Source organism: Rhinolophus ferrumequinum, chromosome 10 (assembly GCF_004115265.2).
Source record: "Rhinolophus ferrumequinum isolate MPI-CBG mRhiFer1 chromosome 10, mRhiFer1_v1.p, whole genome shotgun sequence".
In the NCBI taxonomy this organism is placed as follows: domain Eukaryota; kingdom Metazoa; phylum Chordata; class Mammalia; order Chiroptera; family Rhinolophidae; genus Rhinolophus; species Rhinolophus ferrumequinum.
In genome coordinates this window covers 77,802,552-77,825,349 of record NC_046293.1, presented here as the reverse complement: position 1 = coordinate 77,825,349, position 22,798 = coordinate 77,802,552, and the positions used below count along the sequence as shown (strand labels likewise).

Sequence of the window (22,798 nt, the reverse complement as noted above, 5' to 3'; positions counted from 1 at the left end):
ATTGGGGTGACATTGGTTAATAAAATTATATGGGTTTCAAGTGTACAATGCTATTATACATCATCTGTATATTACATGTTTAGAGTTAGCGGGATTCAGGACATGTATGGGGGTGCAAAAAATAATTTCCCTCCCACTTCTAATTCTTTTAGCTAAGCTAATAATCCAATTTAACAGAGACAGATTAATGGGAGAAAGTGTGCAAGTTTATTATGGATGTATATTCGGCAGTGATACAAGACACGGGATCCAAAGAGGCATTGGATAGTTGAGATTTATATGCCATTCTGGGGCTACAGAGAAGGTGGGGGGGTCATGGTTTGGGACTTCAAAGGCATTCACATAGAGATGAAAAGTAAATGTTTAGTAAATAAATGTTTGCTAGGTCATATTTAACGAAGGGACACAGAAAAGACTTTAAATAAATGGGCCTTGTTAGGTTCCTCTCTATTACACGTTAGTTTATATCAAACTGTAGTGATCTGTGATGATATCCCCTTTCCTGGAGCAGGTCCTTCACCTGAATTCCTTTAGTCAGGTAAAGGGGGAGAGTCAAAGGTTTCTTCCAAGTATTTTGTTACCTAATTATCTGCTTAAAATCAATATCCCACATGGCATTTTGGGGTGGTAAAACTTTGGTCCTTCTCACATACTACCCCAAAATTTGGTACCCTGGCATACTGAATATTTTAATCTGAAAGAATCTGAGAAAAGGCTTGTGCAGTAAGGATTTTCTCACCTTTTGGGGAAGTGACTCATAAGACTTTCATGTAAGAGGTGCTCTCTCTTTTCCACAGAGGAAAAGTATTCTTATCCAAAGGTGAAGGACAACAGGAATATGAATGAAGAAGACTTGCTAAATTTCCCCTAGTTTACTATTCTTAGCTAATATCCTTTGTCATATCATATATTTCCAACACCTTCCACTCTTCATCAAACCTAAATATGCTCAGGTTTAACTCTTTCTTTCGGTCTTCATTTTTTTATGCAGGCTCCCATATCACATATAATTCATATTAAATTAACTTGTGAGGGTTTCTGTCATTAATCTATCTTTTGTTACAGGGGTCCCAGCAAAGAATTTTGAAGGCCAGAAGAAAAAAAATATTTTTCCTCCCTATAGAGCAAAAGCAATCAATTAAATAAGTTGGTAAAATATAAATCAGGATTATAATGAGCTTTTCAGTAAAATTAAAAGAAAAAATTGCATTAGGAAATACATGTTAGTTTCAGTATATTAAACATTTTAGTATACCTCCCAGAAAAGAAATCACCATTCACATTGACAACTGAAAGAATGAAAATTGGGAAAAGCAAGATTATCTACTGTGATATCCTCCATGCTGCCTTGCTCAGCACCTGTTATTATAGAAGCCGAATTTGACCCTTTTAAATTTTGTTGGCTTTACAATGAGGCCGAAAGTAAAAAGAACAGGAAAAGTTGACAGGACATAGTAAAAAACAATCTTTGCTTGTTAAAAAAAAGAAATACAATTTTAAAGCCACATTTCCTTTTTAAAAGTGTTTAATAGTTGGGAGGGGGTATATGTGAGTAATCTCGAAGAATATTGCCCCACCTCACAGAGTTGGTGTATCAAAGAAAGTTACAGCACATGCATTCAAATACTTGCATAGATGCTGATTAAATGTCTACTAGATCAATAAGCAGATAAACAGCACTGGAAAAGGTGTATTTTAAAAGATTATTTAGAAAGTATTTTATTATTTTGAGAACAACACAGTGTTTTACTTCTCCTTAAAAATTCATTTTAAGTATTTAGAGATTAGAAGGCAGAAAAATAATTTTACATTGACTCATTTTAAATAAATACTAGTCAGTTAATCAGAACCTGCCACAATTTATATATACTATACTATAGTATAATTAATAATCTGTGCACATCCTAAAAACATAATTAAGATAATTAATATGAAATATAATGATTTAAATCCTTTACCAGGTTATTATGTAGTAACACTGACTTAATATTATCTATAAAAAATAAAACATACACAACTGTAAAATAAAAATGATGTAAATCTTACATTTTTTCACAATGATCAATATTTGGGTGATTTCTCAGTAGAGAACTTGTCATTACTGTTTCCTCAAATGTAATTCTTTTGATGGGGATACTTCTTGCCCTACTGTCTTCTCTTTTCTTGTCTGTTTTTTCCTGATTTATTCCTTCCATGTCTTCATACAAGGAGGAGTTGGTTAATGGAGAATGACCAGAATCAGAGTCCATGCACTTCTCAGAAATATTTGGTGAGTTCAGTTTATGTTCATTTGCACAAGAATGGAGAACTCCATTCTGCAGTATGCTTTCACTGTCTGTAGGAGCCAAATGATTTTGCTGGGCTTCTGATTCATCTGTCTTGGCAAAACTTATATCCCCGTGTTCATGTGCATATCGGTATTCATTACTCAGTGTCATCAATTTCTTAAAAAAACGACAGAGATTTTCTGCAGCATCCAAGGTGAATATATTTCTGAGCAAATAATGAGAACATTTAATAATAAGAAACATATCAGCAAAATAAAACCTGTATAAGCTTTGAAATTTTCCCTGTGTGGTCTGACATGAACACTAAACTTTACTACAACATTCATTAAAAACCTATTTCAGGTTGTTTAGACAAAAAGTTGATCTGATTTCTAACAAAATTCGAAAATACTTGTTTAGTTAATTTAGATTTGTCAATCCAGACAAAATGTCTGGAAATTTCAGAACCATTTTTATTGTTGGTATTTTTGGTACAAATGAATGAGAAAAATCCATGCTTTTATTACCATAACCATGAGACATCATGGCTGCCTAAATTTGGAGAAGTTATTTATGAAACAAAGTTAAAAGTACTTTCTACATTGACACTTGCCATGCAAAATATTTGTATTGGACTTTTAAACAGAGAACTTATATTATGGGAAAGTTTTTATTCCCATTTTTCTCTGGAAAAAAAAAACATTGCAAAGAAAATTGAAATACTTTGACATAAATGGTTGTGATTCTCTTGAACAATTGTTGTATTTTTATCTTATTGAGGTTATAGCTTGTGTAATTAATCAAACTGTTCACTAGATTTACGGCTCTCAATAGCAAATGTAAAGGACTTCACACTTGCGTGAACATTATTTTGGCTACATTTTCTTTATCTTCCTTTATTTCTGTTTTATTATTTTGTTAATTTTACTGACTTTATATATATATATATATATATATATATATATATATATATATATATATATATTCTGACTATATTTAATATATAGCCCAAGCTGCCTTAAGTTTTTTCCTGAAACAATGCAGGATATAAATAAATATAAAACTTTTATCTGTATCGTACAAAATGAAAATTATATTTCCTAAGATGTAGAAATAATTAGACAGTCCTTATGTTCACAAAGGTATTATTAGATGTTAGCATATAATCCTCCAATATACTTTTGATAGTTTGTATTTCATTAATTTTGTTGGCTAATAATGCAGAAAGGTTCAATTCAATATTGGGATAGCAAATGTTTATGGCTTGCTGTTAAATTTACCACCGTTTATGCTTAAACATGTAAATATATTCTATTTTCCATTTTCGATGCTAAAATTTCAATGGCAATAAATTGTCCAGTGGAATTAAAAAACCTAAATTTAATCTAAATCTAATTTAATCATCTAATATAGTAATTAGGTTTAGTCATTTGGAAGCACATATTATTGTTCCAGTTATAATGGAGTGTCATCATAAGTGAAATATGAATCCTTTTTCATTTTTATCTTCTGAAGCAATGCAAATTAGAAAATACAGTTACAGAAGGATCAATTGTAATTCATTCATACCAGTGCATTCAGAATTTGGGATGGGGAATGGGAAGTTCTCTCTGATATTTTATTAGGACTGTAATTTCAGCTTCTGTCCTCTGAATATGTACATGTGTTGACTGCTTTATATTGACATATAAATATATGTGTAACACACCTTATATATAATCCATATTGCATGTATTAGAAAACTTACCTTGCCCCATGTAACTATGTATCCAATTCTCTCTTATGTTAATCTGTGAATTCTTTGAGGGTATAATTAGCTGATTTTGTTCCTTGTTCACAATTGTTCAATAAATTTATGACCGACTAATTGAATGACTGAATGAATGTTTTACATATTGTCTTTAAGCTATCCTCATACTTTATTTTCTCTATTATTTTAATTTTGAAATTATGTTCAAAATACATGTTAATAGCATTACAACAATAAAAAGATGATGCTCAGACTTTTTTAAAGGAAGAATATCCCTAAAACACACTGTTCTAATAAAAAGAAAATACGATTGTGTTAATCACAATATATTTTAATCATAAGTACAAATTGCATTATATCTTTTCATTATGACAAGGGAAAGATAACAAACAGTCTTACCCATTTCCGGTAACATAGTTTTCAATTAGTAATTTGAATTCTCTAATCTGGGACTGACAAAGTATTCGGAATCGTTCCAATTCTAGTTCATAGTGTTCTTCAGTGTGGCTTTTTGAAAAAGAGTTTAGCATTTCACCATTGAGGATTCTTAGAGCAGGTAACGTTTTAAGCAGAGAGTGCCTATTGAAAGCATGAAAGAGAAAATCTTGAAAAAGAGAGTGTATATCTATAATAACAATATGCCTATTACTTAAATAAGTACAGAGTATATTTCAGAAATAGTTATTGATTTTGTAGAGAAAATTATACTGCTAAATTTGTCTTAAAATTTTATGGTATCATCTCACGTACAAAACAAGTTTTAGCATTCTTAACATATATTTAACTGCTTTCTTAAAAAACATAAATGGGAAATTCAAATAGTTGGAAACTTGGGCAGGGAGTACATAAAAGGCTACATTATAAAAATAATAATATCAGATATACTTTTTAAAAAGCAATATCATTAAAATAGTTTGACTAAAAGTTACCATTTATTTGAGAAATAAAGGTGAATTCTGATTGTTTCTCTTGGTAAAATATAGTGAGAGTAGGGCTAAAACAAGAAGGGTAATGATTCCCCTGGTTTTCATGGTCTGGGAAATCGAAAATTATGTTCTCTCTCCTTGAAATGGCTAAGGATTATAATAATAAAAAATTTCAAGTTATGAGCAAAAGTCAGTATCAACTTAAAAGAATAATGCTGTGAAAACCCAGGTCAGACAGCAAGAATTTTCCACCAAGCTTAGCCATTTCGAAGTACTCTCCAAGCTTTTCCCAAGGAGAGTGCTGGCCTCTTTTCACAAGGTTACTATTGATGGTTGCAGGGCCAAAATGGGCATCTTGAGTGAGTAAAATTCCTTAGTTAAAAACTCACAGTTCCTATGAGGAAAACTACAAAACTGACAAAATATATGAAAGAAAACTAAATAAATGAAAAGATGTACAATGAAGATATTTTCATATATAAGAAGATTCAATATTGTCTATAAGTCAGTTGTTCCCAACTTGATCTATATATTCAACACAATCCCAATCAAAATACCAGCAAGAAGAGGGCAAAAGGAGTAAATATATGGTGATGAAAGGAGATTTGATTCTGGGTGGTGAACACACACTGAAATATATAGATTATATATTATAGCATTGTACACTTGAAACCTGTATAATTTTAGTAACGAATGTCACACCAATAAACTTAATACAAATTTTTTAAAAAAGAAAATACCAGCAAGATATTTTGTGGGTATCAACAAACTTCTAAAGTTTATATAGAGAGGTAAAACACCCAGAATATCTAACTCCATATTGAAGGAGAATAAAGTTAGTGAACTACCATTACCTGACTTCAAGAATTACTATCAAGCTACAGTAATCAAGACAGTGTAGTAGTATTGGGAAAAGAATAGACAAATAGATCAATGGAACAAAAGGAGAGAGCCCGGAAATAGAGCCACATAGATACAGTTAACTAATATTTGACTAAGAAGCAAATGCATGCAAGGGAGAAAAGATAAATGGTGCTAGAACAACTGAATAGCCACATTCAAAAAAAAAAAATCTAGGCTAAGATCCTTCATTCTTCATGAAAATTAACACAGCAGGGATCACAGACCTAAAAGTAAAATGTAAAACTCTGAGACTCCCAGAAGATAACATAGGAAAAATCTAGATGACCTTGGGTATGGTAATGACTTTTTAGGAACTGCAAATTAAAACAGCAATGAAATACCACTGCCTACTATTAAAATGGCCAAAATAAAAAACACTCAAAGCACTAAATACTTGTGTGGATGTGGAGAAACAGGAATTCTCATTAAGTGCTGGTGAAAATGAAAATGGCACTACAACTTTGGAAGGAAGTTTGGTGGTTTCTTACAAAACTAAACATACTTTTACCATTTGATTCAGCAATCAGGCTCCTTAGTATTTACCCAAATGAACTGAAAACTTATGTCCACATAGTTGTTTATAGAAGCTTTATTTGTATTTGCCAAAGCTTGAAAGCAACCAAGAGTCCTTTCCATAGGTGAATGGATAAAGTGTGGTGCATCATATAACGGAACTTTATTTAGCTCTAAAAAGGAATGAGCTATCAAGCTATGAACAGACATGAGCGAACCTTAGGTATATATTACTAAGTGAAAGAAGCCAATCTAAAAAGGCTATATGCTGTTATGATTCCAACTATGTTACATCTGGAAAAGGCAAAACTAAGCAGACAAAAGAGATTAGTGGTTGCCAGGGGTTAAGGTAGAATTGAGGAATAGAAGCACAGAGGATTATAAGGGCAGTGAAACTATTCCGTGTAATATTCATGGTGGATATATGTCATTATGCCTTTGTCAAACCCATAACACAGAACACCGAGGGAACCCTAAAGTAAACTATGGACTTTGGGTGATAATGATGCGCCAATACAAATTCATCGATTGTAAACAGTGTACGACTTGGATGTGGAATGTTGATAGTGGGGGTGTGTGTGGGGACAAAGGGACATGTGGGAACTTTCTGAACATTCTGCTCAATTTTGCTGTTAACCTAAAATTGTTCTAAAAATAAAGTTTATTAATTAAAAAACAAAACAGTTCTTAAACATTAAATGAAGGATAGCAAGGTAAGATTACTACATGCTAAAGTTCAACAAGGAAAACTCCAGTGACAGCCTAATATTAGTTATTTCTTCTACCTAGCTAGTATATAGTCAGGATTGATATATCCATTTATACAAGCACAGTTGTAGAATATAATTTTAATATATTTTTTATTAAGGAAGGGTTCTATTAAGGCAAAAATCCCTAGGGCCAACAAAAAGCATAATGTATTCCTCTGTATAGCTATGATCTTCATAGTCTTGATATTAAATAAAAGTAATCACAAGAGAGGTATAAACATCTCCCTGCACAAAAGTCCAAAAGAGGAACACTAAAGTTTCTCATTTTCTGGAAAAAGAGATGATGAATTAACTCCCTACCCTCCACAAATAATGCCTTTCTTTTTTACTTTCCCAATATTTAAATAAGATTAGAGAGAAAATAATTAAATTTGGATCTTCAGAGCAATTATCAGGTATTTTACAATATTAAGAAGCAGATGGAAAGCTTAATGCTTTGCTAACAGAGTCCGAGCTAATTAAGAAAGTTTGGGTCCAGATATTTTTAACTTTTTTAGTAGACTTGACACTACCAGTGTTTGCCCCAAAAGAACACATTTAACATAAAGTGTGAAATAAATGGCATATATTGTGTTTCCTGTGGGATTCATTTTAAGATATGGTTCAAAAGCAGAATGCTATATTAAGATAATATCTATTCATCATAAGATGATGAGGTAATCAGAGTTATTTACCACAGAGATATAATTTTAAACATAATGTGAAATTTTTCACCAAGGCTCTTCTCAAAGCAGGGAAAGACTACTCTCTGAAAGTGAAACTGGCAATAATGAAAATATAATGGAGATTTCAGTTTTATATCTTACGTATGTGAAATCATATGATTTTTGACTTTTTCTGACTTAATTCGTTTAGCTTAATAATCTCAAGATCCATGGCAGTATTTCATCTTTTCTTATGACAGAATAGTATTCCATTGTGTACCATCATCTTCTTTATTCAATCATCTATCAAAGGACATTTTGGTTGTTTCCATGCAATATACAGATGATGTATTATAGAAATGTACACTTGAAACCTATATAATTTTACTAATCAGTGACACGCCAATAAACTTAATAAATAAAAAACATAATGGAAAGATGAACTATCTTATCCATATGCCACCCTACCAAATTGTTTATTACATTACTAATGAAGCTCCACTGTATTTTACATCTTCAACAATGTGCCTAGTGAAGTATATCAAGACACGACTACAATGTTAAAATAATTTATTTAGTTATAATTACAAAATGTCAGGTATAAAATTATGTTTTTGAGAAGTGACAATAAAGGGTAACAAAAGTTAAGACGATACTGTTTATCCAACTTAAAAAAGATGATGTTTTAATTCTATTACTGTTCCTGTTTCTTTAGATTAAATTTCCTAAACTATAGAAGAGTAAATATAAGACTTCAATAATTTGAAGGAAACAGTAATTGAGAATAACCAACAGTTCTAATTCTTGAGTACCAAGCAAATTTCTGACTTGGTCTCCACAGTGGACGTCAGGAGCAGAGGTAATGAGGTATGCCAATGACTGGCTCTTGTCTTTGAAATAGGTGCATCTTATAAGAAAAATTAATAAAGCAGATTTTCTTATTATCTGTTGGATTTCTTAGGAGTTAGGTAAAGCTGATTTTTTTTTCTTTTAGGGTTTAATCATTTCTGGTTAAATAATAAGAGTAAGCTGCTGGACATATTAAAATTTTCACCAGGATCCAGGACCCACAGTGTAGTGCAGATGCAGTAGTACTGATGAGACTCTCTTCGGCAGCCACCTTTCAGATCTCATTTTGGCTAACTGAGGATGTGTCTAGAAAAGAAAGGCAATTTCTTGCCTTAGAACCACAGAATCTAACACATCTCTTCTTTAACTTAGTCACTCTAAATCCACTGAGATGAGAATTCAAGGCTAGATCTCTATGTATGCCTCCAAGCCGGCAGGGTAGTTACTGAAAAGATTGCAAGGGAAGTAAAAGCAAAAATCAATGAATGAGACTATATCAAACTTAAAAGCATCTGCACAGCAAAAGAAACCATCAACAAAACAAAGAGGCAACCAAAAGAATGGAAGATATATATATACACACACACACACACACACACACAATGGAATATTACTGGGCCACAAGAAAAGATGAAATACTGCTATTTCTTACAACAAGGATGGATTTTGAGATTATCATGCTAAGCAAAATAAGACAGAAAAAGTCAAGAACCATATAATTTCACTCATATGAGGGATATAAAACTGAAACAAACAAAACAAACAAGCAAAAAAACATAGACACAGTCAACAGTTTAGTGGTTACTGGAGGGTAAGGGGGGAGGGGGATAGATGAGGGTAAAGGGGGTCAAATATATGGTGATGGAAGGAGAACTGACTCTGAGCAGTGAACACACAATGCAATATACAGATGATGTATTATAGAATTATACAATTGAAACCTGTATAATTTTACTAACCAATGTCACCCCAACAAATAAAAATTTAAAAAAAGTATGAAGGAAAAAAATCAAAACAGCTAGATTTAACACAACTACTACACTAAGATGTTTAGAAAATAAAAGTCACTGAATGTGAAGAAAAATTTCACAGTGAAGCCAGCTTCAGTTCACAAATGTAAAGGAAAATATTGCAGAAAAGATCAAACCAAGCAAAGCATTGATTTTCCAAAGATTTGTTATCTTGTTAATGATAAAATAGAATAATTTCAATTAAAATAATATTAAATGTAGGTGGTAGACATCTTTCTGACTCTCTTTAGTCTCTTGCTATATCTCAACTTCTTTCTTATAATTATAGAAGTAAATGTGATATATATACACAATGGAATATTTCTGGGCCATAAGAAAAGATAAAATAGTGCTATTTGCTACAACAAGGATGGATTTTGAGATTATCATGCTAAGCAAAATAAGTCAGACAGAAAAAGTCAAGAACCATATAATTCCAGGTTTTATTGACTTCAATGAACTATATAGTCTCAGAAACTACTAGTTAATTCTTAAGAAGTTACTCTTCATTAAATGTTAAAAAGTACCCTTATGGATGGGAATTTGTAAACTTAGATCACCCTAATTTAATGAAAGCAATTGATTAAAAATGAATGAATGAACAAATGAATGAATGAATGAATGAATGAATAAAATGCAGAATCTTCAGTTACACCAAAGACATGTACTGGTTGGTTTGGGGGAATCTCTGTTTTTAAAATACAGCCTTTCTTGTTCACCTTAAAGAATAAGAACCACTGCATTAGGAAGAAAATAGAGGGCAACACAGTACTCTATAATCAGAGACCTCTGGTTGAAATTTAAAAAAACAACTCTGAAATTCTAATCATCTGATAATTGTCTCTAATTTTCAAGAAAAATACAGCTTTCTTGGAAACTTATAGAATATCCTATATATCTATGATATCAAAAGAACTTGCTAAATGAAGGGGTATTATGGACCTGGGCAGTTATAGTCCAACAATGTGTTCACTGGTTAGCACAGCCATTGGTTTTATATAAATTGCATGAAAGTTTTTCAGAAAAGTATTTAACAGTGAAATTGGAGAGTACATATCAAATACATATGGGAAACAAACTTTCTGTTCAGAAATAATTGATGATAAAACGAACAGCCATTTTACCAAATCATTTAATACAACCATAGAGGGGAAAAAAGAATTTTGCTTTATCAGGTTAAATAAACAGATCAATATTTAACCACAAGCATATTTTACTTAATTAAACAAGTGTCCATGCCTGTGAGAAACAAAATAATTAAAAATAAATAAATTCAAATATAATACAGGACTTTAGGTTTGTTTCCAGGTGTTACAACTGGCATTATGTGTAATATTCTGATGCTAACTGACACTGGATTTACAAAGGGCAAAATGATAATTTTATCACAAAATACTATAATTTGGGCATGGTTATTGATACAGATATCATTAAGTACACCATTTTATCTATAGGGAATAATTCTAGAGAACGTGGGCCAATAGGGCATGACTTTTTACCTTGGGAATATTTTGATTTTCTATTTATCATCTTTATGTAAAAAAGTTCCCAAAAGATTTATTTCAGTCAGAATATTCTGAATTTCCTTAAGACAGAAAATTTAGTTTACTAGGGAACGTCAAAAGTGTGACAATTTCTTGAAATTTGTGGTTTATATAACAAATACCTAGAGTGGATTTAGAGTTTAATTTCTTTTTTCTTTTTTTGTTTTGTTTTGTTTTGTTTTGTTTTGTTTTGTTTTGTTTATAAGGGAACAGTTTTCAGATCCGTGTAAGTTAGTGCTGTATAGATTGGACTTAATTAACTTCAAATGCAGCCTTATAAGAGTCCATGATGAATGTATTAGAAAGTGCTGTAACAAGTTGATTCATGTTGGAAATGAAGTATAAGAATACTGTGGATCTCAACATTAGTTTTTCCAGCTGGGCTCCTCCAAGTCAAGGGCTGAATCAATATTTCATTTAGTGAAAACTTCCTGGTGAATATTCTGTCACTTAACAAGCCCTATTAATCATTAGCGAATGAAACACATTCCCAAAGGAGATTCCAAACTGGGTCTGTGGTTTAAGTTTTAAAAAGAGATTTTTTCAGTACATCAGTTTTGTCCATGTTATCACTGGCTAGACATGAAAGTAAGAAGCCAGTTGGGAAAATCTACAACTAATCCCTTTGTTGGTAACAGGGGGTTAAGTAAAGTTCATTGGAATGCACTGCTTAAAGTTTGAGTTGATCCATTCATTAACGAATCCATATTTTATAGATTACAAGATACAAACCTTTTAGATAAATTAATCTCATTTTAAAATTATGAAAGCTGTATTAGGCCAACTAATCTAAGTGGAATTCGACAGGTAACAGTTTCAAATTGCCGTTTAGTCCAGAAAAGTTCATTTAAATATAGAAATTTTAATAGCTAAATTACATGTATATTTGTAATATTATATAAATACTACCTATTTTCTTTCAGTATTGATTATTTCTAATTAAATATTTTTAAAGCTGTAGAGTACATATACTTAGTAAGTGTAAAATGTGAATATCTTTATATATTTATAATAAACCTATAAATATACTTACTACGAGAATATTTTATTTAACAAAATAATGTTTATGCTCCATACAAACAGAAATAAAAATAAATGAACTCAAGGGTTATTCAGGATACAGGTTTGTTTCTAGTTGTTGCAACTCGCAACATGGCAGCTCTTTGGATGGAAACTGAAACAAGATCAGCAAGAGAATTCATGTCTTATTTGCCCAAAACCTAATAGAAAACCCAGTGCCCCTAAAGAGCTTCCTTTGAATAACGGGCACAACTATCTACTTTTATGTCTCATTATAGACTTGGTCTGTATAGTGTACTCTGATATGCATGTGCTTCTCTATGTTTCCCAACTTCTTTTGCAGGTATTTGGCCGTATGACTGGTTACAGCTAATAGAATATGAGAGTGATGATCAATGTCACTTTTGATGGCAGAGTGTTTAAATGTCAATTGTTGTTTTCCCTGTGGTCTTTTCCCCTGTCTCCCACCACAATCTACCACTGTAAAAAATCAGATTACCTTGAGGTTGCATGACATAGAGGCACAAAATGGAAGAAGCATGAGTTTCTGAGTCTATTTAGATTAGACAGGACACACATCAGATAGAACGTAAACAAAAAATAAACTTCTATTGTATTAAAATGCATTGAGTTCTGTGTCTAGTGTTGTGTAGCATACCCTAAATACATCCTATGAGGTCGGAATGATTACTATACCCATTTTATTGATGAAGAAACTCAGACATATAAGATTAAATAACCCTTGCAAGGTAAACAGGAAATGGTGGAACTAAATATGCACCTGAGCAGTTTACTTACAAGGCTAAACATATATCAACGATGCTGTAGTCCTCCTCCATGAGCACAGCGTACAGGAGACTTCCTTTTTAATCCTAGCACACAGGGCCCTTAACAATCTGGCGGTAATACATCATGTGAAACAACAAAGCATAGTGTTTCAATTCCAAGCTACTGAACGCAAATCCCTCCCTTGACACTTACTCACATCATAGCTGGGCATATCACAAGTATCTAAGCTTCAGTAAATACCTCTGTAAAATGAGAATGATAATTACAGAACTCAACTCAGAGTTGCTGTGCGGTAAAGTGATATGTATAAGTACTTAGCCCACTCTCTGACACACTGTTTAAGTACTTGATTTATTATATCTTTCCAATGATATTTCCCAGTATACCCACTTTACACCTGAATAGAGTAGCCTGCTAAAAGAGCCTGACCTCACATTTCACATTCCTGCCTTTTCTTGGATATTTCCTCTATCAGAAGATTTTTTTTTTTTTTTTTTGCTTTTAACTTGATTTTAAAACTTACCAACCTTTAGAGGTTTAATTCAAGGTTTGCCTCTTCAGCAAAGACTGTCTTTCTTAGTTGCAATAAATTAAGGTGGTATTTCCAAATTTTTAAAGTATATCTGTTGCCTACAACTATAATTTGACACTTGTGTTAGGTACTGAAATCTAAGTTCACAGCATAGACTCTGGACCCAGTCTGCATGGGTTTGAATACTGGCTCCTCCACCTGCTAGTTATGTCACCCTGGGCAAGTTATTTAGCCTGTGTGTGATTTCTTTTCTTTAACTATAAAATGGATATACTAGGTGGTTATTTCGTTATGCATATTGTGAGGATTAAATGAAAACAGTGCTGGACACAAAGTAAATGCTATTTGAGTGTTTGCTATCATTATTAGTTTTCGTGGTTATCATACCTTCTATATCTCTAACAAGATTATAAAATGACTTCAAATCATGGATTATATTGGATTTCCTTTATAATGTCCAACAAGTTAGGACACCGATTGCATATAGTAGGCATACACTAAGTGTGTGTGTATATGTATATATGTACATATACATATACACTAAATATATATACATATCTATATATACACTAAACATATACACACTAAATATATAGATATATGTGTGTGTATATATATGTATGTATATGTATATAGATAGATAGATAGATAGATAGATAGATAGATAGATAGATAGATAAATAGATAGATACAGATATGGTCTGGTTAGCCTAGGCATGGAAAATAGATTTTGGTGTGTGTGCTTACCACGTTACAGGTATTGTTCTCAATAACATGTGTGTATTATCCCATTAAATTCTCATAACTACTCCACAAGACAGGTACTATTATTATCCTCATTTTACCAATATGGATTCAGAGACATAGAAAAGTTAAGTTACTTGACCAAGATCTACTCAGTATAGGGCAGAGTTAGAAAGTCCTTGTTTAAAAACACTGTGATTTCCAAATTTTAGTATGCATTGAATCACCCAAAGAGCATGTTACAACACAGACTGGGCATCCCTCCTTAAGTTCTGATTAAGTGGGTCTGGACAGTGTCCAAATTTTTGCATTTCTAACAGGTTTCCAGGTGATGATGAAGTCGCTGTTCTGGAGATACAACTCTGATAATCATTGTACTGGGTTATACCCTTTCCTCTATGCTACACAGCTTAAATTGTACTTGGAATCATGTTTCTAAAGTAGAAGTTGACAAATTCTATTCTAAAACATGTGGATACATACCAGGTCTCCCTAAGAAAAAAAACGGTGTAACATTAGAAATTTATGTGAAAACCAAGCTTTAAAGAAAAGGAAAGAAAAAGGCTTTCTGGCAAAGACAGTAACTCTACCGTGATATACAAGTTAACTGAGTAGCAAATTGCACAGGTGTTTGACTTAGTGTGAAAATGCTGTTATTGTGTTAACCAAAGAAGCATTAACAATTTCAGAAAGCCAATACATACAGAAAGAGAGTGTCTGAAGTTTGCAGTGGCCTCAGACAAGGGAAGGAACAGAGACTACTTCCTAGACTCTCTTATCTTGTTCTACAGTTGGATTAAATCAGATACAGAAAGTTTAAACATAACCAGATCATTGATTCCTCTTTAAGATATATTATATTCCTTCTGAAGTCTTGACTATGGCCATATATCACACGGAAACCAAATAAGGGCAAAGAGTCTATTATTTTGCCCTAAAATCAGATGTCACAACAACCCTTTTGAAAATTATTCATTCCTCTTTGTCTATATATTGTTTATAAATGTTGTATTTTCCCTACCTGATAAAATTAATATGACTTCCTGACTTGATCTAAACTCTGAGGATCCTGAAATAGATTTTACACCTGAATTTTAGTAAACATTTGCCTTTCCCTACATTTGGCACATTGCCAACTCATCTTGCAACATTAGGCTAAATTAACCCTGTATATTCTTGGCCTGCCCTGCCTTGATGTACCCACACCTGATAAGACACAAATGTCAACTGTACAATAAATCATGTTAAACCATTTAACTAATCCTGTTGGAAATTAAACGAGACAATAGTTTAGGCCAGAATCATCACCAGAAACATCACAAAGTGGACATACACAAGTCTTTCAGTATTCTGGGATGTAATTCACCTGGACCTGAGTAAATGTGTAATGATCTGAGGATGTGTGAGACAAATCCATGTAAGGACAAGGAAAAGAACCACTGGGAAGCAAGAGGCAGAAAAATCACAGGAAATCATGTACGGATGGGAATAAGTCTCATCAGCAATAGCTGAAAAAATACATGTAAGAGGCATCAGGGAGAATACTCAGAAAGTCAGCACCGTAGTATTGGGGCTAAATTAGTACTAGTCTAAAGATTTTCTTAAGAACTTAAAAGCAAGCTTTGAAAGTATATCACTAATTCCAAGTAAGTTAGCCACTGCATGTCAGAAACAAAATAGATGCTATTTAAAGGGAAAAGATTAAGAAATCAACAATATAAAATTTTGAATGTCCAGAATACAACCAAAATTGACCAATCATGCAAGCGGCGAGGAAATATGACCAAGAATCAGAAATAAGTCAATGAAAATCAACCTCAAAATAATAGACACGATGGAACCAGCAGAAAAGAATGTTAAAACGGCCATTATAAACATTTTCCGGAAGTGGGAGGAGATCCAACACGGCGGAATAGATAAACGCTGTGCTTGCCTCATCCTGTGAACACATCAAAATTACAACTAAGTTACAGAACAATCAACCTGGAGAACCATCTGAAGTCTAGCTGAACAGAAGTTTTATAACTACTGATATAAAGAAGAGGCACGGCGAGACTGGTAGGAATGGCAGAGATGTGAAACGGGCTAATCCCACCTGTGTGGTGGTTGAAAATCAGGAGATACCTTGGCCACAGAGGTTTCCATGAAGGTGTGAGTGACCCCAGCCATTCACACCAGACTCCCGAGCCCAGAGTCCTGGTCCCAGGAAGAGAAGCCCTAAGACTTCAGGCTGTGACAGAAAGCTGTGAGAAACCCAGCTATCCTCTTAAAGGGCCCACACAGGCACTCATCCTAGGCTCCGGTGGAGAAATGGTGACACTGGGAGTCTCGGAGACATATGGGGAGAGACTGAGTTGTGTAACTTCAGGGCGAGTACTGGAGGGACAGTCCCCATTTGCCCTGTGCGGGCCCTTTCTCCCGAGCAGCCGGCAGGTGGGCGCCATCTTTCCTGTGTTGAACCCACCCCCACAGGTCAAATCTGAATCTGGCCTGTGAGCTCCACTGCTCCATCCTGCTGACTCACTGAGACCCTTCCTCACCCAACATACTTACCATAGGAGGCTTTATCAGCAGCTGAACCTTACAGGAACTGGCAGGTAGCAGCAGGCCTCAGAATATCCTGGGTTTTTGTGGAGCTAGCCCAGGCGCAGTACTGGTGGCAGCCATCCTAGGTTTGCAGTGTGGCCTCTCCCACACACCTCTAGATATAGCATAGGCAGCAGCCAACTGTGGATCACTTTGTAGCTACCACCACGTACTCCCCTGCCAGTTACAGGCAGAGACTGACCTGGGTCTACCCTGGAGCCCCTCCCAAGAGGCACCAGAACCAACACACTTGGAGGTTGGCTTCAGACCACAGCAGAGCACCACCCAATTAGCCCCACTGGTGACACACCCAAAGGGCAGTCTCAACAGGTACCAGAGCCTGCTGAGGTGAATCCCACTCTTTGGGGTAAGCCCCAGCATAGCAGTTCATAAGCCAAACCCCACAGCCAGTTAACCTGGGGGTCAATACCACCCACTGATATGCCCACAGCAATGAAAGCTCAACTATAACAAGAGGGCACACACAACCCACACAAAGGACACTTCTGGCTCAGGTGACCAGGGAGACTGTGCCACTGGGACCCACAGGACCCCTAGTACTTAAAGCCACCTGGCAAGCCTGGGAGATATAGCAGCCATACGTAATACAAAGAAACAAACATGGAGAGGAGGCCAAAATGAGCAAACAAAGAAATACATGCCCCCTTCAAGGGGATGTGTGCATTCATATGTTCATTGCAGCATTGTTTACAATGGCCAAGATGTTAAGGCAGCCTGTTGTCTGTCCACAGAAGAATGGATAAAGAAGAGGTGGTATATATATACAATAGAATATTGCTCTGCTATGGAAGGGAATGGGTTCTTGCCATCTGCAGTGGCATAGATGGACATGGAGGGCACTGTGTGAGTGAAGTACCATCAGGCAGTAAAAGACAAATACAATGTGATTTCATTTATATGAGTAATCTAAAGAACAAAATAAACAAACAAAACAGAAACAGACTCATAGATACAGAGACCATTTTGATGGTTGCCAGATGGGAGGGGGGTTGAGGGAGTCATGAAAGGGGAAAGGGATTAAAAAATACAAATTGGTTGTTACAAAGTAGTCATGGGAATGTAGGGTATAGCATAAGGATTATAGTCAATCATATTGTAATAACTATGTATGGTATCAGATGGGTACTAGATTTATCAGGTTGATAGATGGGAAGGGACCTGGGGTCAGGGAGCAAAAGGTGAAGGGATTAAGAAGTACAAATTTGTAGCTACAAAATAGTCATGGGGATGTAAAGTAAAGCAAAGGGAATATAGTCAATAATATGGAAATAACTATGTATAGTGTCAGATGAGTAACACACTAGTCAGGGAATGGACCACTTCTTGAATTATATAAACATCTAACCAATGTACACCTGAAATTAATATAAAACAATACTGAATGTCAACTGTAACTGAAAAATTAAAAAGGAGGGGAAGGTAAAGGGCAATAAGTGGTCCAAATTTCCAGGTATAAAACAAGTCAGTCACGGGGATGTGATGTAAAGCACAGGGAATATTGTCAATAATATTGTGATAGCATGGTATGGTGCCAGATGGTTGCTAGACTTTTATCACGGTGATCACTTCTTTAGCTATATAAATGTTGGAACTATAAACTGTTGTGTACACCTGAAACAGTATAATATAGTATGCTAACTATATTTTTAATAAAAATCTTAAAAAATAAATTAAATAAATAAATATTCTCCTATGTTCAAGATAATTCAGGAAAACATGATCAAGATTAGGAGAGAAATTTTAAATGTTAAAAAGAAATACATAAATGAAACTTCTAGAGATGAAAAGCACAATATTTGAAATTTGAACTGAAAAATAGTATGGATGGGATTAATTACAGAGTAGATAAATAGAAAGAACATATCAGAGACCTTGAAGAGAGCAATAACTACTAAGAGTGAAAACAAGCAGGAAAAAAGTATACTACATAAAAGAACAGAGAAATAGCGACTTCTGGGATATATCAAGTGGTATAATATTTGTAAATTGGAGTCCTAGTAGGACAAAATAGGAAGGAGACAGGGAAAAAAAAAATCTTTGAAATAAAGGCCAAAAAATTTCCAAATTTTATGGTAACAATAAATTGATCAGATCCAAGAGATTCAATTAATCCTGAGCAGAATAAATGTGTATAAAATCAACCAAAACACACAGTAATCAAATTGCAGAAAACTGCTGATAAAGAGAAAATCTTAAAAGTATCCAGGAACAGAGAAATGAAGATAAGAATGACAACAGACTTCAGGTCAAAAACAACAAAAATCATAAAGATGGTGATGAGAGGAGTCTGACTGCAAAGGCATATGAGGTGATTTTCTGAGACGACAGAAATGTCCAATATCTTATCTGTGGTAGATTTTACACAAGATCCATACTCATAAATAAAATTGATGAAGTTTATTATATGTAAATTGTCTCAAAAAAGTTGATTATAAGAAAAAACGCTAGTCAATTTTGGGAAAAGGTGTTAGCATAATATAACTTTCAGTTTTAAAAAAAAGGTTTTTTATAAAAGAAAATTTATTTTAAAATTACAAAACATTTTTCTTCATTTACAACTAGACACTGCAGTATTCCAGTGAGAGACTTGAATTCAGATATGCTTATAATACATACTTAACAGATACCAAACTTCTCTTTTAAGAAATTGAAACAAAATCAAATAATAGGCAGAAAGGAAATAATTTTAACTAGCAAGTTATGTGATTTAGATGACTCATACACAGTAATTCCCAACAAATACACTTTCTATAAATACAAAACCCAAGTTAACACCATACTAAAATTATTACATAATCAATTATATGGATCAGAATTATTATTTCAAATTTGCATTAGTTCAAACCTATGCAAAAAATTATATTAGACTGAAGATATTTTTAAACTTTTTTTTATAAAACCTTTTTGCCTTGAATATTTTTATATTTTTATTAACTTTTCCCAAGCAATTAGTATACACAGAACAACTGTCATCAAATTATGTTTTCTGCAACTATAACAAAGTATGTGCATAGGGAGCAACAATGTTTGTTTACCTCCAGTTTATTTCTTGAAGAAGTGGATTTCCCATGAGAGTCAATTCACACAGAGAATAGCATGCATTAAACCCATTTATGACACTTGTAAGATCTACAAAAATAATAAGAATCATTATGAAACACATCTCAGATAAAGTATTCACAGATTAATGATAATTTTATTTAATTAGCTATTAAAGAAAATAAACAAAAATTATTTCTATACAGAAAATATGCTTTTTTAAAAATTAAAGTTAATTGGGGTGACACTTGTTAGTAAAGTTACATAGATTTCAGGTGTACAATTCTGTAATACATCATCTATATATCACATTGTGTGTCCACCAGCCAGAGTCAGTTCTCTTTCCATCACCATATATTTGATCCCCTTTACCCTCATCTACCACCCCTTTTCCCCCTTACCCTCTGGTAACCACTAAACTACTGTCTGTGTCTATGAGTGTTTGTTTCTTCATTTTTTTGTCTTATTCTTTTGTTGTTTTCAGTTTTATATACCACATATTTTAAAAGGAGACTGTATTAAGACCACAGACTCTGCTGTAAGAATATTTATTTATACTATTTAGCAGCTGTGTGAACTTACACAAATCATACAACTGATTTATGATCAGTTTCATAACTATCTCAGAGGGTCTGAATTAAATGAAATAATGTGTGTAAAGGGCTTGAAAGAGTTCATGGAAGACTATGAACACAAAATCTGAAAAAGTGAAAATCTAAAGTAATAGGATAAGTGGTAAAATTGAGCATATACTTAAATAGAATTACATAGACCTATTAAACTTTCAAATGTAAAAATAGTAGGTCCATCTAGGGTACATTACAGAGAAATTTATGCTGGAATTGCTATCCCACAGAAAACAATCATAAAACTCTACAATATATACGAAGCACCTGTTTTTAAGCCTGACTGAGAGAGTGGAAACACACATGGTGAGCCTACAATCGCAATGGTTTTCTTCCTGAAAGCATTTTAGCACTTCAGAGCAGGAAAGTGGAGACCAAGCAAAGAGGCTGTTTTGCTGAGAAAGGATACAAAAATTAGAACTGAAGCTGGAATGTATGGTAAAATGTACTGAAAAGCAGCTGTGTGTGTATATGTTGTGGGGGAGCGAGTTGGGGAAAGAAGTCTATGTGAAGATTTACCACACGTCCTTGGACAAGGGCTAGTATTACATAGGCAGGGCAAGACTCTGAAAAACCTAGCAGAGATCACCTTCTGTAGTGCTAAGAGCTGAATGATGACCCTCTAAGGCCATGCAGCAATGAAAGACATTGGAGTATCAGCCCAGCCAGAATGAAACCCAATTGAGTATCTCAGTGATTCAGCTAAAATACAGAAAGACTATGCATTATGCATTAGGAGTGACGAAAATACCCGGGGTAGGGGCATGCACTAAGCGTTGAAAACTAAAATGACTTGTCCTAGGAGAGAATGAAATTAAGGCTGACAGAAACAAAATTACTCATTTATATTTTAACTGTCTTTCAGAGAATTATTTTTAACAAACTTTAAAAGGAAGTCAACATCACCCCAATAAATTTTAATTAAAAAAATAAATAAAAAAGAAAGAACAAAAAAAGGAAGACAATAATGTCCAGACTCAGTACACTGTATTATGTACAACATTCAAGATAGAGTTAAAAATCACTAGACATATAAAAAATAGAAAAATATGACTTATCAAGAGAAAAGCAGTTAATACAAACACATCCATAGTAGCCGAGTGTAAATCGATTTTTTCGACAAAAACACCAAAGTATTTCAAAGATGACAAAAGGTTGGTCAACAAATGATGCTGGAACTAGATAACCATGTTAAAACCTGAACTCATCCCTTATTTCATACAATTCATAAAAATTAATCTAAGATGGATCATAGACCCAATGGTAAAACTAAAAGTACAAAACTTCTATAAGAAAGCATAGAAATCACCTTCTCAGTCTGGATGTGGGAAAATACTACAAAGGGCAATAATTATTAAAAATGATAAATTTCATCAAAAGAGGGCTGGGAGAAAATATTTCAAAACATATATCTGACAAAGTATTTTATCAATAATATATAAAGAATTTATTCAAATCATAAGGAAAAAAACAAATTAAAAGAATGGTAAGACACTTGAATAGACACAAAATAATACCCAAATATCATCAATAAATGCATGCAAAGAGGCACATTGTCATTATTCATCAGGAAATTGCAAAGTAAAACCAGAATGCGATAATACGATGAAATACGAAACACCCTCTAGAATGGAGCTATTGGAACTCTCATACATAGCTGGTGGAGGTTTAAAATGTTACAATTACTTTGGAAAATAGTTTTTTCAGTTTCTTAAAAAGTTAAACATATGTCTACTGTATTACCCAGCGATTACACTCTTACATATTTACCCAAGACATCTGAAAACTTATGTCCACAAAAATATTTGTACAAGAATTTCCATAGGAACTTTATAATCATATTAGCCGCAAACTCCAAACAATCAAAGTATCAATCAACAGGAGAATGGACAAATTGTGATATATTATATAGTAATACAATGGACTACATTCAGCAAACAAACAAACAAAAAACAAACTACTGATGTATAAACAACAATATCATATGAATGCTCAGCAAAGAAAACTGGAGGCAAAAGAGAATGTAATATTTGATCCCATTAATAAAAAGATGTAGAACAACCAAAATTAACCAATGGTGACAAATTAAAACCAGAGTTATCTCAATGAGAGTTTGACTGGGAATGGGGATGGGGAAATTTGGGGGGAATTAGTTAAACAATCAACATTCTTTAATTTAGTACATTTTTTATTATACGTATTGAGGTAACATTGGTTAATAAAATTATATGGGTTTCAAGTATACAATTCTATAATACGTCATTG

At 33.5% G+C, this 22,798-nt stretch overlaps 1 protein-coding gene across 2 annotated transcripts in view; it reads right to left on the bottom strand.

The window, feature by feature from the left end:
* The window catches only part of LRRIQ1 (leucine rich repeats and IQ motif containing 1), a 185,824-nt gene that overhangs the window by 111,833 nt on the left and 51,193 nt on the right, over positions 1–22,798 (bottom strand). For both annotated transcript variants that reach the window (XM_033117564.1, XM_033117565.1), the window contains exons 14-16: positions 19,904–19,997; positions 4,417–4,596; positions 2,047–2,493 (exon numbers count right to left, since the gene is read on the bottom strand). In XM_033117564.1, the coding sequence (XP_032973455.1) occupies positions 2,047–2,493; positions 4,417–4,596; positions 19,904–19,997 (721 nt within the window). The remainder of the gene's footprint in view (positions 1–2,046; positions 2,494–4,416; positions 4,597–19,903; positions 19,998–22,798) is intronic.